The 16,682-nt window shown below is 37.2% G+C and overlaps 1 protein-coding gene across 4 annotated transcripts in view; it reads left to right on the top strand.

The window, feature by feature from the left end:
• The window catches only part of LRRC7 (leucine rich repeat containing 7), a 528,235-nt gene that overhangs the window by 421,126 nt on the left and 90,427 nt on the right, over positions 1 to 16,682 (top strand). For 3 of the 4 annotated variants that reach the window (XM_047792054.1, XM_047792056.1, XM_047792055.1), the window contains exons 16-19: positions 1,206 to 1,406; positions 10,425 to 10,536; positions 10,746 to 10,926; positions 12,829 to 14,509. In XM_047792054.1, coding sequence (XP_047648010.1) covers positions 1,206 to 1,406; positions 10,425 to 10,536; positions 10,746 to 10,926; positions 12,829 to 14,509 — 2,175 coding nt within the window. The remainder of the gene's footprint in view (positions 1 to 1,205; positions 1,407 to 10,424; positions 10,537 to 10,745; positions 10,927 to 12,828; positions 14,510 to 16,682) is intronic. The other variant, XM_047792057.1, reaches the window with a different exon arrangement.

Below are 16,682 nucleotides of genomic sequence, written 5' to 3'. Positions count from 1 at the left end.
CAGATCTATACCACTCTCATAGTTTCTTACATTTCATATGTTACACAGCTGTGTAGGGGTGGGCATGTGTGCTCCTCCCTTCTCCTTCTTTTATCTCTCATTCCCACTCTCCTTCTTTTAGCTTCTCCTCTCCTCCAGCCCACCTTCACACACTTTTCACAGCACATACTCACCACAATCACACAAACCATTCCATTTTGTAAAGTTGGTTCTACTCAGATACAAAAAGACATGACTGTTGGAATAAACCAGGCCAAGTAAATCTGCCCCTTATGTTTCCTCCCATCCTTTTTAATCAGCATGGATAATTTGTATCTATACCTTCTTACGTATAAGTACTCTGATGGTGGGATATTCTGTGGAATGTCTCATATTTTCTCTTTCAAAATTAAATGTGAATAATTAATGTACATATTCCCTAAAGTAAGATTGAGACACCAAAAATGAATTCAAGAGTGGAAATAAATATCTAGATAAATATAAGCCAAAATTTACATATTTACTTAGAATATCTTAATGTTCTCAATTTTTTATCTCTTTAATGTAAGATGTAGCTATAAACTATGTTACTTTACTAGGGTAAAACTAAACATAAGAGCTTCTCTGAAGGATATTACCTATAATAACATAGGTATTATTAGGACTTAGCTCCCCTACCTTTTGATGTATCATGCTAATTAACATAGCACAAGTACGTATTTGATAGCAGATACTGTCAATGCCCCATTTTTTAATATGATAACTCTACTTGTAAATCTCTTGGAGTCTCCTTCATAAATCTAGATTGATATTCCAAAGATATTTTAACATCAAAATAATTACTTATAGATAATTAAGATAGGGAAGAGAACAGCCTCTAAATTATAAAAGCAATTGATAGTACATTGATTAAATTTTTCATAGATTACCAGTCACTTAAATGTTTGACCTACTGCTATTACAGCCATCTGTAGAGTGGGTCTTAGAGATAAGATACAATCCAAAAGATGTTTTTAATCTAGAAGGGTGGTCAGGGATAGAGAGAAGTCCCAGGAGGCAGAATGAAAAAAGAACACCATGTGTTCTACTCTACAGCACAGTTATTCAGCCAACTCAACACTCACTATATTGCATTTGGTTATACTACTACATATAAAATGGAATAGTTGTGTGGACATGCTTGCTGAAAGTATTTTTATGTTAAATTTCTTTTTATAAACTTCTAGGTTGAAATAAACCTAAAACGATATCCAACTCCTTATCCAGAGGATTTAAAGAATATGGTAAAATCTGTTCAAAATCTGGTGGGTAAACCAAGCCATGGAGTGCGTGTTGAGAGTTCAAATCCAACTGCTAACACGGAGCAAACTGTGAAAGAAAAATATGAACACAAGTGGCCTGTAGCCCCAAAGGAGATTACAGTGGAGGTATTTCAAGGTTATTGGTAATTGCCAGTGTGGTTTGGATTTTTTGGAATTACTAAATGTTTTTTTTTAAGTGAACAGATCTTTCTTGATAAGTGCATTTTTTTTTCCTAATGTATAAATGAGTCTCTCTACTCTTTCAAACTATGAGGGTTGCCTTTAATAAATGACACCCTCATGGCCTAAAATCAGTAATACAGCTCCAAAAGTTCCAATACACACAGAAGGAATAATTTACACACCCAGCTAGGCCTGACCAGTAAGTGTATTAAATCATTTTCATGATATTCCTCTGACTATCCCAGCCTTTTATTATATGAGTCATCAGAAAAGACTAAATGAAGTTATTATTATTATTATTATTATTATGTAAATCTCATTAAAATTCTTGATCAGATTTAGGGCCAATTCTTTAAAATGGTTTTGTGTTTGGTTTACACCCTTTATAGGAAACACTACTATAAACAGTAAAAAGGGGGCAATAACTTTGAAATTTAGCTTTATGGAATCTAATATGAAGCTTAGTTCTTATATTTTAAAATGAACCAGATACTCATCCTTATCAATTTGTATGGTCTGAAAAGAATTCAACTCCATTTTTTGCCACCTCTGTACTGTCTCATCTACTCTTCAACTAATTTGATTATCATTTTTTTATCTTCATTAGAAACATAATTGGTCTGAGTACATCTAGAAGTTCCTGTACCTGCTGCTCAAATATCTAAGTTGACAAAACTCTTTTACAAATCTGCATTTTAAAGCATCAGTTTGTTGCATTGATTAAACACCAACTGTATATTTAGCACTGTGCTAAACACTGTGAGAGAGAGAAAAGAAATATAAAATGTGTGACTAGTCCCCAAATAATTTACAGCCTAACCAGGTAAACTTAACATAGATGAATAAATTAGAAAACATATAAAATATGCTAACATAATTGGTTGTGTGATGGAGAATATAATACTCTAAGAAATTGGAAAGATAAGCCATCGTTGCCAGTTTAAAAAATACATGAAATGTTTAAGGTTGAATCACATATTAAAGACTGGGTGATTCTTTTAAAGTCAAAAAGAGAGGAAGTCATTCAAAGAGAAATAATGCTTAAGCAAAAATAAGCAGGATGTACACATCTCCCAATGGAAATACCAGCCTGCCCCAGAAGAAAGGAATACAGCTAGGTATCTGGGAAGAAAATTTAAGTAAATATTCATTTTCATTGTTTTTTTTTTCATTTTGCTTATAAAATCAGTATTTTTGTACCTTTTTTCTAAAATAGTATAAATATTCTATAGCAAAGCAACAAACTTTTACCCCTAAGATAATTCAATAATGTAAAAAAAGAAAACAACCAGTATTTAGCAGGTACACACTAAATATACATACACTCAGAGTTCCCGTCGTGGCGTGGCGCAGTGGTTAACGAATCCGACTAGGAACCTTAAGGTTGCGGGTTCGGTCCCCGCCCTTGCTCAGTGGGTTAACGATCCGGCGTTGCCGTGAGCTGTGGTGTGGGTCGCAGATGCGGCTCGGATCCCACGTTGCTGTGGCTCTGGCGTAGGCTGGCAGCTCAGCTCTGATTGGACCCCTAGCCTGGGAACCTCCATATACCCCGGGAGCGGCCCAAGAAATGGAAAAAAGGCCAAATAAATAAATAAATAAATAAACATACACTTTATATTTAGATCTCATGTCATCACAATTTAACATCAAAATAACTGTGAGGTCAAGATTACCCATAAATTGAATAACTGTACTACAAAATTAGTAGATCCTAAAATTGCTTAATATGGGAATGGGAGAGGTGAAGTGGGAAAAAGATGGCTCTGGTCATGTATTTAATAGTAACCTGATAATAGAGAAAAATCTGGAAATTGTCCCACATGTACTTCAAGTTTAACAAATCCAAAATTAAATGTAATATTTCCTCCTCAGATTTGCTTCTGCATCTGTAAGCCTAGTCTTAATCTCAGCTGGCACCAATAGCTACCAATTCACTCAAGGTAGAAATCTACAAAGTATCTTGATTTCTTTTTTCTTCTTTCTCTTCACTCCCTGCCTTTCCGAAAAATTTCCAGTGTCTATAAATTTTCATTTAAATGTATCTCCTCTATCTCTTCAGGCCCTCAACTCTGTCCTGCATTTCTATAAGAACTGTCAATTTCTTGGCTTACCTTGTCCCCAGCCACTTCATTGCTTTGCTAATCATCTTTTTGAAACACACATCTAATCTACTACATTCAGTATCTTGCAATAACCTATAATGAAAAGAATATGGAAAAGAACATGTATGTATATACACACCTATATATACATATAACTGAATCACTTTTAGTTTCGATAAAACTAAAACAACATTGTAAATCAACTACACTTCAATTAAAACACACACATCTAATGTTGCCCTCCTTAGGAAAAAAAAAAAAAACACTATAGTGACTTTGTAATGCCTAGCTAATTAACTCTTAATTAGCTAGAGTAGTCAATCTAAATAAGACTAAAGCTCAACTTTCAGCTTTATATTTATTTCCTTGATTCATCCCACTCTTTCTTCATTTTCCTCTTCTACTGGCTTTTTCCTCTTGAGTAGAAATTTCACTGATATTATAAACACTTTTTCTAAAACCAAAATTCTATATCTTCTTTCCCCAAACTTTTAGCCCTCCTAGAGCAAGATGTTGCTTTCTGTATCATCCTCCCCTTCTGAATAACTGCCTTCAAATTAAGGGACCATACTTCATTCTACTTCCAAATATAATAAATGCAGATAACCAAGTATCTAGTTGATCAGTGTCTGTTATGGAATTTTGTTATATGTTAGGCCATTTTAAGGTCATCATTACTTAGATCACACTGCCAAGAATATTGAAGAAGGTAGTACCTGCTTGCATGATATACCTACCTATGTGGTTAAATATGGAAAACAGAGGTAGGAAGAACCAGAAGCAGAAAACAGAAAGAAAAAAGAAGGGTTAAAAATGCAGCAGAGAAAGAGGGGAAAGGGAAGATAAATCACATTAATTGATTACTTTCTATTTGCCAACTCTAGGCCAAGAGTTTTAACATATTATTGTAGACAGAGAATGTGGTCAGGAGAGCCATAAGAACAAGGCAGTTGAGATATGAAGATTCTCTTCTGCCCCCATTTTCCTTTATATATACCTTGTGTAGTTTGCATTTGCTTTTTTCCAGTGTCTTAGTCTGTCTGAACTGCTAAAACAGAATATCATAGACTGGATGACTTAGAAACCTTTTTTTTAAAGAAGCCAGATTTCAAAAATTCAAGAGACTTAAAACCAAAGCTTCAAAGGTACAAAGATACCAGGAGCTAGTATACAGTTAAACCCAGGTGCTAGCTATTGGTCTCTCAGGAAAGGCAAAAACATTCATTTCTCATAGTTCTGGAGGCTGGAAAGTCCAAGCTCATGGCACCAGCAGATTCAGTGTCTGTGAGGGACCACTTCCTTTGTTCTTAACCAGACATCTTCTTTTTGTGACCTCAGACAGCAAAAGGGATCTGGGAGCCCTCTAGGGTCTCTTTTATAAGGGTGCTAATCTCATTTAAGAGGGTTCCACCCTCTGACCTAATCACATCCCAAAGGCCCAGGCTCCAAATACCATCATATAGGTTTCAATATATAAATTTGTGGAGGGGACAGAAACATCCAGTCTGTAGCACCCTGTTCTTTATATGGCCATCACTTCCTCATCCTTCAAGTTTCAGTATAAAGGTTATACCTCAACAGGAAGGCCTTCCCTGATCACTCTGATCAATAGGTCTCTTGGATTTTCTCTATCACATCACCCTACTTATTAGCATTAAATATAACGAAACATTAATGATAATTTTGTTTATTAGCTTCACGATTGTGCATTTCATGGAGGCAAGGACCACTTCTGTCTTGCCCATCATTGTCCTCTTAGTGTCTAGCACAGTGCCTGGTATGAAGTAGAAATATCTGTGGAGTAAGTAAATGACTGATAGCAGTCCAGTGTTTTAACTCTGGCGACATGTCTGTCTCTTCATCCAATTAGAAGGTAATTCAAGGCAAGGGCAACTTCTCTGAGTGTTTGTTGAATGAATGATTGATTGTTGGCTATCTTACCTATCCACATGTTATCACCTCTACGTTGAATAACATGTATTCTAGAAATAATAATCTACCCAATGGCCAATAAAATGAAATCTTTCTCAACCCTGAAAATATAAGGTATCTATATCATGTACACTAATATTATGAGTAATGGTAAAATATGGTAGAGGATATTGTGGAATGAGGAGGGCAAGGAAGGAGGAGGAAAAGAAGGAAGGAGAATAGTACAGTGAATAAAGTTGTGATGTAAACTAATTAAAGGCTAGAGGTTCTTAAACTCTTGGTATATGAATGCCTTTAATGTCTTAATAATTTTGTTATAGTGATCCTAGACCAAAAGAAATAACTAACAGTTCCATTTATTAAGTTGTTAGGTGTGAACAACTTAGTATATACTTATACCCCACTTAGTGGTTATTTGAAAAATAGCACACATAAATTTAAAGAGAAAATAGCTGTTTATTTCATTCTCAAATAACAAAAACTACTTAATAATGGAATTATGCACCTACTGGACACCATCTACCTTCTCAAATCTTAGAATCATATTGGATACTACAGCTCCAATTTCTAATGGCATTTGATTTTTGATCACAGAAACCACCAAAAACATAGATTCACAAAGACTAAAATCAAAAGAAATGTGCTATCGAGTGGTGAAAATGAGAGCTACCTCAAGACAGCAGTTCTCACAGTATCTGATTGATGTATGTCATGTATTGCTTTTTTGTCCCTCAAATGCTGAAAATAACCCATGTGTCCCTGTGAATTAGCAACAGCACCATCGGTGCCTCAGGAACACAGTTTGGGAACAGGAGAAAGGACTTCAGAGTCTAAAGGTATGAATTCAAAATTTGACTCTACCTTGTTACTAATTGTGTGACCTTGACTAGTCACTGAAACCTTTCTCAGCCTTGGTTTCTTTACTTTAAAAAATATAGATAGTAATAACACTGTTTTGCAGTTTTTGTGGAGATGAAATCAGAGGAAAACAAATATTTATAACAGTTCCAAGCACAGTTCTTGGCCCAGAGGAAAGCGACAGTAAATAACCATTCCCTCCTCTTGCACAGAAGATCCTGCCCCATCTTCCTTTAGTCCTTCTGTGAGTCACTAACTTGCATTTCAGAAAACTTCTCATCGATCCCTCTTCATTCACCATGTCCACCACGTTCGTAAAGGTATGCACTTTTGCCTTTATTATGAATCTCAGTCCTATTTCACCTCTAAAGAGGAATCACATCTTTCTCCTGTGGAAAAGAGGATAGTCAATTACTCTTGAAAGTTTTCTTTTATTAATACTAGACTTTGACTCACAAGCTCAGATACAACCTTTTTTTTTTTTTTTTTCCCTTTTGACTTCCTTCTTAGGCTCCCTTTCACCAAGATTTAGTTTAAACAGTGGAAGGGCAATGGCATAAAATAGAAGAAGGGAGGGGGTACCTTTTCTTTCCCCTCAATCTCTGTCCCCTCACCAGAAAAATTATGATTCAGTGTACTTATAATGGGACCCCCACTAAATTTGACTCCCTACTACTTCCACTGTCTTTACCCCTAATAGCAGTCCCAAAAACTTTTCACCCACTTTTCTAACACTAACTCGATTCTTCCAGCCTATTTATAAAAGATTTAAAGGAGGCAAAGTCGATTATCAGTGTCCGTTGTTGGATAGTTAACGTTGTCTATTATGTGGCGCCCATTTGAGAAGTGAGCTTCTCTTAGGGAAGACAATATAGCATATACAGTGTCACATAATAGACCTTCAAGAAGGACAGACCCCAGTTCAAATCCTGGCTCTACCACCTCTTAAGCTTGTGACTTGGAATTATTAGTTTACCTTTCTGAGCTTCCATTTCATTATCTATAAAGCAAAGATGATTTTAAAAAATTAAAATAATTAGTAACAATAAAAATAAGGTTATCTTTTACATAATTGCAAGGGATAAAATAAAGTGATTAGCATAGTAACATCGAAGCAGATATGTAACAGATTCTCTGTAACTGATGGCCATTGTCATCATCATCATCATCTTTATCATCGTTTTGCTAAGAAAGATAAGAGTCTAGCTGGGTCAGTTTAAACCCATTATTCTTGCTTCAGTAGTAGTCCTCTACCTAGGTGAAGTACCACAAAATGCTAGAGAAGAGATGCAAGTTCATGACTAGCTGATATTATTTTTCCTAGTCCCTAGGACTCTTGTTGATTCAAAATAGAAATTCTTGAGCAAAGCCAGAGACTTAAATATGAGTCAAACCGTAGTTACCATGCAGAGCTCCAGTCACAGTTTGGGGATACAAGTGTGAATATTTGATCTATACGTACAAGATAACTTGCATACTGAATGTATAAGGCATGGGGGGGAAAAAGTAGTGGAACCTTTCATTATATTTACATTTCTGTGCTTGTACAACTATTTTATTTGTTTGTTTTTGACTAAAACAAAATGTTTATGCTTCTATGTTGTAAAGTCATGAGGATATTTCCTTTTCAAAATATTATTTCAACAAATGTTATATTTAAATTCATAGAATGCTAGTACTAGACAGAAATGTGCACTAATTCCTGTTATCTGTTACCTTCATTTTATTGATAAATTGAATCAGATCTAGAGAGTTACAGTTTATTAACAAGGTAATCTGGTTAATAAAACTAAAGCAAGAATAAAACAAATATGCCACTTAAAATTTTTGTCTTAACATATTTTACACCTTTCATAGTATCATTCCTCAAACTTGCAGTTTTTCCAAACGTGTGTAAAGGCTTTTATTCTCTATTCTCTCAATGTAAAACTTTATCAAAAGTTTCTTATGCTAAACTTTTGAAATAATTTTCAAAATCTATGCAAACAGATTTTCTTCTTCATCTCCAGAACGTCCATCAATCCCATTCTCTTTTCTGGTTCTCTTCAAATCCAAGACTGCGTGTCACGTCTCTAAAGTCCTCACAGCTGAGCTCACCAGGAGGCAACAACAGTAGGGAAAATCACTGAACTATAGTCTAAAAGAGTCCTGTCTTTGTCTAATTATCTGTATGAGCCTGGGCCTTACTCAGTCTCAGAATCCACCTCTTGGTAAAAACAGGATTGAACTAGATGATATTCCAGTCTTCTTCTACTGAAAAACTTTTTTTTTTTAAAGTGTCAGATATACCCAGGCTTTTCATAAGCAAATCTTCCCATACAAAACTAATCAAAAGCAACCCAATAGACAGAGTTAAGCCAAGAGTTAAAGCAATGGATTTTTCTCAGCAATACCTAAAGACCTGAAATTTGTCACATAGGAAACCTGGTGGTGGAGGAAGGGATAAAATTTATAGTAAGAGTTTCTATCTGATCATTACCAACCAGTTAGTTATAAGGCGGGGACATTTCATTTACTATATTTTTGTCCTCAAGTATATTCTTTCTCAAATTTAACAAAATATTTATAAATGTATTGCATTAATATTTCAAACAAGTATTAATAAATGAAAAAAAATCTTTGAATTCAAATTAACATAAAGGCTAATGAAAAAGATAACTTCTGTGCATAAACTTATATCACTACTTACTCATGAACATAAATAAGCCATTTTTATATCTAGAAGTAAGTGAGAATTTGGTATTCTTGCCTTCCCTAATGTTCTCCCACTACCTGGTTAGTTGGGATAATAATTTGAATTACAGAAGTTTAAAATTCATGGTTTTTAATATGTTTATTTTTCATAAAGTTATATTCCTGTACCAGTGTTGCTCATTACACTTAGGGAATGATTTTTTTTTTTTTTTTGTCTTTTTGCCTTTTCTAGAGCTGTTCCCGCGGCATATGGAGGTTCCCAGGCTAGGGGTCTAATCAGAGCTGTAGCTGTCAGCCTACGCCAGAGCCACAGCAACGCAGGATCCAAACCGTGTCTGCAACCTACACCACAGCTCACGGCAATGCTGGATCCTCAACCCACTGAGCAAGGGCAGGGATCAAACCCGCAACCTCATGGTTCCTAGTGGGATTCGTTAACCACTGCGCCATGACAGGAACTCCGGGAGTGATTTTATAATGAAAATTTAGCAGCCTAGATTAATCATAAGAAAACTAGAAACCATGGTAGAACTAAAGAAATTGAGATGGTCACTTGAAAAACAGAAGGAATTAAGAGGGAGATGGCGGGAGTTCCTGTCCTGGTTAATGAATCCGACTAGGAACCATGAGGTTGCAGATTTGATCCCTGGCCTCGCTCAGTGGGTTAAGGATCCAGCATTGCCATGAGCTGTGGTGTAGGTCACAGACTCTGCTCGGATCTGGCGTTCCTGTGACTGTGGTGTAGGCCGGCAGCTGCAGCTCCGATTAGAACCCTAGCCTTGGAACCTCCATGTGCTAAGGGTGCAGCCCTAGAAAAGACTAAAAAAAAAGAGGGAGATGGCAATAAAAGCAAGAATTGTAGGGCCCAATTGTGCATTAACTTTGTTAAGGATTCAAAAAAAAATCTAGTTGGTCAGTGATATATTCTTTCCTCTTTGACCTCTTAAGAGTTCACCCCTTAGAACTGTTACTTGTGTATATATTATATATGTATGTATTGTATTACTTATATATGACTTCTTATAATCCAACCCTGTTTTATGAATTATATATATATCTCCCTAACTAGTGTAAGCTTCCATGGGGCATGGGTGACATTTTGTCTTTCTTTGGAAACTCCACAGTTCTTTGCACAGTGCCAGGCTTATAAACAGCTTTCAGAAAACTGTCTGATGAATAAAGGGGCTCATTTAAATTAGAAAACAAAACATTTTAGTGCTTACCTCAGAGATACATATAATTCACTTCTCCTAGTATGCCACAGTGAATTAAATTCTGGAGCCCCATCTTATAGCTGAGCCAAATAAGGATATTGCCATCTTGGTTAACCAATGTTTAAATGTTTACTTTCCTTGTCCTGTATTATATCTCTCAGGATTCTTTTGTTCATCCAGCTAATGAAATGAGGATTGGGGAACTTCACCCTTCATTAGCTGAGACCCCTCTCTACCCACCCAAACTTGTTCTGCTAGGGAAGGACAAAAAAGGTAACATTGTGAATCCGATGTGGAAAATATGCCACAACTGCATGTGCATGATGAATTGCCAGTAAATTATGATACACTGTAGTCTATAGAAATTGTTTACAAATACGCATATCTCACTTTAATCAATATGCTGTTTTTCTTACTTGCTTTTTTGTTTTGATACTTGTCAGTATATGTAGCATGATAATATTTTCCCCTTTACCTTGCAGAATCAACTGATGAGTCTGAAGTTGACAAAACTCACTGTCTGAATAACAGTGTTTCCTCAGGCACTTACTCAGACTACTCACCTTCCCAGGCTTCCTCAGGATCCTCTAACACCCGGGTTAAAGTGGGGTCCTTGCAGACAACAGCTAAAGATGCAGTACATAATTCTTTGTGGGGTAACAGGTGTGTTTAGAATTCCCTCTTTTCTGTCCCCAAATGCTTATTTTCAGCAACTTTTAAAAAAATGGAATCTTCTAATTTGGGAATTGTATTCAGCACATGAGTGACATAGAAGACAGAAGGGACAGGTAAGCAAATGTAGTCCCCCCGAGATTTCCAAGAGGGGATGAATCCCTTTTATGCAGCAAAACCATTGTTTATGAGAGAGATGGTAGGAAATTAACAGGTTAAGATGACAGAACAAAAAAAATAATTTAATTGGATCAAAAAGTATGTTTGCCTCAATCCACAATCATGACACATTTGGACTTTCACCATCCAAAATGATGTTACGAATTAAAGTTAGATGATAGAAAGTCTAGCACAAAGTAAACATTCAATGAATGTTTCATCAGCATCTTCATCATTATCATTTTATCACCACCTGGAAAGGTTAGAATGTAAGTAAAAGTATTTAATCTCCCCAAAATGGGTCCTCCTCTATATTACTTCCATTTTATAGACAGATTAAAATCAAAGCAATGGAGTGCAACAAAGGGCCCTGTGAGGTAGTATTTGCCCAGTTCTGGTTCCCTTGTTTTGTGACTTTTTGCTATGTTTTACACTGCAAATAGCAAATAAAAATTGTCAATGACTTTTACTCATATTTTACTGATAAAATCACTACTATTAGAAATATAGTCCTTGGTAATTAATGAATAACTATTTATACTCATTGATGCCAATGATACAAATACTCTCTCGGTTTATAAATTCACTATTTGTTATACAAGCTGAGACTGATTTAGGTATTTTTGGAGATACCTTCTAAATGTACCTTTTGTCAGTTAGCAAAAGCACTTAAAAATCTGTCTCTCACTAATAAAAAATATATAATTCAGTATCATTAGTATGCAAATGGTTTAGAATAAACTAAAAAATGAGTATTTTCTAGAGATACGGTGGTCACTGGAATAAACATGCCAATGAGCCAAAGTCATAATATAATATAATATAATATAACATACACTCTAGGAAAAGATATGTGAATGCATTCACTATAAAATGGATTTAATGTATTCCAATACCTGGCCCTCGATTGTGTTATTTGAAGACAGTTTAGGTTCATTAGGTAGACCAAGTATTGATAAGAAAGGTACTCTCAATCAGCAGTTTGGAAATGTACTGAATCAGAAATTACAGAGATGGGACCAGGAATCGGGTAGTTCTAATTATCAGGCAGGTTTCAGGACCTTTACTGAAAAGCTCTATATTTCTTTTATTTACTCATTCATTCATTCATTCAACAAATATATACTTAGTACCTACTGTGTGCCAAGCACTATGCTAGGCCTGAAGAGAAAAAAACCTCTGCCCTCATGAGTTTACATTCTAGCAAAGGACACAAGACAATGCATAATAAATTGGTAAGTAAATTACATATATTAGAAGGTGATGATTACAGAGAAGAAATATAAGTTAAAACAAGGTAAAGCGTTGAATTTTTTTGGACAGGAAATAACAATGCAATTCTTTTTTTTTTTTTTAAGGGCCACACCTGAGGCATATGGAGCTTCCCAGGCTAGGGGTCAAATCAGAACCGTAGCAGCTGACCTTATGCCACAGCCACAGCAACATGGGATCCGAGCCGCATCTTCAACCTACACCACATCTCACGACATCACAGGATCCTTAACCCACTGAGCGAGGCCAGGGATCAAACCTGCGTCCTCCTGGATACTAGTCAGATTCATTTCTGCTGAGCCACAATGGGACCTCCAACAATGCAATTCTTAATCATTAGTGAGGTGTGAATGAATGATCAATTAAACAAAGGATGGTGGCATTCTAGCCTGCTTGTTCTCTTTCTGGCCAAGACCTATATCTTCCTCATTGTCACACCTCTTCTTCCCATTGTGTCCACAGGATTGCACAATCTTTCCCACAGCCTCTTGATGCAAAGCCATTACTCAGCCAGCGGGAGGCTGTCCCCCCAGGGAATCTACCACAGCGTCCTGACCGGCTGCCAATGAGTGATGCTTTCGCTGACAACTGGACTGATGGCTCACATTATGATAACACAGGGTTTGTGGCAGAGGAGACCACAGGCGAGAATGCCAACAGTAATCCTCTCCTAAGTTCAAAATCTAGAAGCACATCTTCTCACGGACGCAGGCCTTTGATTAGGCAGGATAGGATTGTTGGCGTTCCCCTGGAACTTGAGCAATCTACACACAGACACACACCCGAAACAGAAGTGCCTCCTTCCAATCCTTGGCAGAATTGGACCAGAACCCCTAGTCCTTTCGAAGACAGGACTGCTTTCCCTTCCAAATTAGAGACAACCCCTACCACCAGCCCATTGCCTGAAAGGAAAGAACATATGAAAGAACCTGCTGAAATACCTAGTCCTTTTTCTCCAGGAGTACCATGGGAGTATCACGATACTAACCCCAACAGGAGTCTCAGTAATGTCTTTTCTCAAATCCACTGCCGCCCAGAATCTTCTAAAGGTGTTATTTCCATTAGCAAAAGCACAGAGAGGCTTTCCCCGCTAATGAAAGATATCAAGTCCAATAAGTTCAAAAAGTCACAGAGTATCGATGAGATTGACATTGGTACCTACAAGGTTTATAATATACCATTAGAAAACTATGCTTCTGGGAGTGATCCCTTAGGAAGTCACGAACGCCCCGATAAAATGTTGGGACCAGAGCATGGTATGTCCAGCATGTCTCGAAGCCAGTCAGTCCCAATGCTGGACGACGAGATGCTCACTTACGGAAGTAGTAAAGGGCCACAGCAACAGAAAGCCTCCATGACGAAAAAAGTCTATCAGTTTGACCAAAGCTTCAATCCCCAAGGAGCAGTGGAAGTCAAAGCCGAAAAGAGGATACCACCCCCTTTTCAACACAATTCTGAGTACGTGCAACAGCCCGGCAAAACCATCGCCAAGGATTTGGTTAGTCCCAGAGCTTACAGAGGATACCCACCCATGGAGCAAATGTTTTCCTTTTCTCAGCCATCGGTTAATGAGGATGCTGTGGTCAATGCCCAGTTTGCGAGCCAAGGCGCCAGGGCTGGCTTCTTGAGACGAGCTGACTCCCTGGCGAGTTCCACCGAAATGGCCATGTTTAGAAGGGTCAGTGAACCTCATGAGCTGCCTCCGAGTGATAGGTACGGCCGGCCTCCGTACAGGGGAGGTATGGATCGCCAAAGCAGCGTTTCAGTGACTGAGTCCCAGTTCCTGAAAAGGAATGGCAGGTATGAAGATGAACACCCTTCATATCAAGAAGTGAAAGCTCAGGCGGGAAGTTTTCCAGTTAAAAACCTTACCCAAAGAAGGCCATTGTCGGCAAGAAGCTACAGTACAGAGAGTTACGGTGCCTCCCAGACCAGGCCAGTTTCAGCTAGGCCTACTATGGCAGCTCTTTTGGAAAAAATACCATCTGACTATAACTTGGGTAACTATGGTGACAAGCCATCAGATAACAGTGATATAAAGACGAGGCCTACTCCAGTGAAGGGAGAGGAGAGCTGTGGTAAAATGCCTGCAGACTGGAGACAACAGCTGCTTAGACATATAGAAGCTAGAAGGTTAGACAGGGTATGTTTGGCCTTTCTCTGTAAGAATATCCCTCCTGCCTTTAGTTTTACGTTATTGGCATTTCTAAGCACATGTAGTGAAGCATGAACTACATGAATGAGTAGATGATCAGCATTTCATTTCTCTTTATCTTGTGGGGAAATTGATCATAATAGTTTTTCATGGATATTGTTTAACGCTCTTTGAGAGTTCATAACCTGTAGGTGAATTATTTCTCAAAACTATCCTAAATATGGCTAGCAAGAAAGAATTCAACTCTATTATACGGGATGGTGCTTCAATTGCTTTCTAGCCATGAAGGCAAAATGCCTCTCCTAGGACACAAAACGGTTCTTTAGGGACCTAAAGAGTGTGATTTTTACTGAACCTATAAAAAGTGAGTATTTTGCCCCCTTCTGCATGGACTCACTTATGTTAAAGTCAGACCTCATTTGTTTATAAAATCTGCATATAGTTACTGCTGTGGGACTACTAAAGTTATTACATCTAATGAGCAATAATCTTCCCAGCAAGAAACAGAAACATAAAATAAGCAGAGATTGAAAGCCCTCCTACACATTATTTTATTTAATGAAAATCCTGACATTTAAAATGTTGGTTTCCGAATAAAGAGAAAGGTTTTAATTCAAATCATACTCCAGACAACAAAAATAGGTGATGTCTTTATGAAGACTACAAATGTTCAAATTAGTGTGTATATTGCAGATAAAAGGGGGAAATTAACGCCAATTCAGTAAAAAATTAAATCACAACAAATCATGGAATGCATAGTAATTGGGGACAGTAAAAAAATACATATATAAGGCCTAGAATTGCTTTTTTGTTGTGGTTGATAGCTCTCTTAAGAGAAATCTGGTGTTTCATTTTCTAGAACTATGCTCACTTGAGCATCACCACCGAGTATACTTTGTGGTTTTGGTATAGAGGGCTTTGTGTACTTTGCATCGACCTTAGACTCTTAAAAGTCCTTTTTATAAAATAGGACCATTTGTTCTCATGTTCTAGGTTTAAATGCTTAGTGTAAATTGGGGATCTGGGTAATATACCATTAGAATGTTTCACTCAATAGTTTGATTTTATCTGGTGTCCTGCTAGAAGCACAGGTCACTGCGTTTATTACGTATTTTCTTAACGTTGAATTTTATGTTTTCAGGTGTACTCTTTTAAAATGATTATATTGTTTGTAGGTCGTGTCTACATGACAAGAAAACAATTATGTACAGGGAAAGAGTAAACTAATAAATGTGGGTGTGGGTGTTAGTTTCTCAATGTGGAAACCAGTTCTGACTTGCAGAATATTTCATCAGAATGTCTGTTTCAAATAGGTGTGCTCAGTCCCATTGAAGGGAGCCTCATCAAAGCTTCATGACTGGTTGTCAGTGGGAGACACCTGGTCGGTTGTCACCATGCCTTACCTCAAGTTACACCCTCCATGTAGACAAATAACTTGGAGGGCGAAAATATTTGGGGCCAAATAAAACAGTACTCTGGCCTCGTGTAGACACGACCATACGTAACAGGGTAAGATGAACTAGCCAAGAAAGGTTATAAGAAGCTGTGGGAGCATATATACAATGACTGTAATTTGAGGCAACAGAGGAGTGAGTGAAAACAAAGTATGAAAAAGAAAAGACAAAGTTCTAAGCATTTGGTACTATCATTTATTTACTGGCTTCCCAGACAAATGGTTCCTTTCCTTTGATCAGATTTACTGAAAAGTTGATGACTCTTCTAGTTGGAGCAGGAATTTGGAGGGAGGAGAATAGGACTCGGGGAGGAGGATTTGAACCAGCCGAAGTTTGGGAGCCTTGCTCTTCCCAGATCCAGAGAACTGAAACTCGTGTGTATTTTTCCATTGCTGTGACAACACCTCTCTTTTTTAGTCTTCATGTATCCCTTGTGTGTTTATAACTCCCTCAGTTTGTCTTTCATTTTTCAGAGTAATTTCAATGTATATTTAATAACTTCTCATTTAATTCCAAGAAATTAAAGTACCTTACAGTATTGCTTCAAGCTCTTGAATCCTAGAAGCTCTCCCTCTTTCCTCTGAATAACTTTTCTTCCCTCCTTTCAGTGGAGTAACTGAGCTATTCAGGCTGTATCTTACTTCAAAACAAGATAAATTCAGCATACTGGAGTACAGGCTTGTTAAGAGAAAACAGTTTTGTACTGT

Source organism: Phacochoerus africanus, chromosome 8, assembly GCF_016906955.1.
Source record: "Phacochoerus africanus isolate WHEZ1 chromosome 8, ROS_Pafr_v1, whole genome shotgun sequence".
In the NCBI taxonomy this organism is placed as follows: domain Eukaryota; kingdom Metazoa; phylum Chordata; class Mammalia; order Artiodactyla; family Suidae; genus Phacochoerus; species Phacochoerus africanus.
This window is presented reverse-complemented; position numbering and strand designations above follow the sequence as displayed.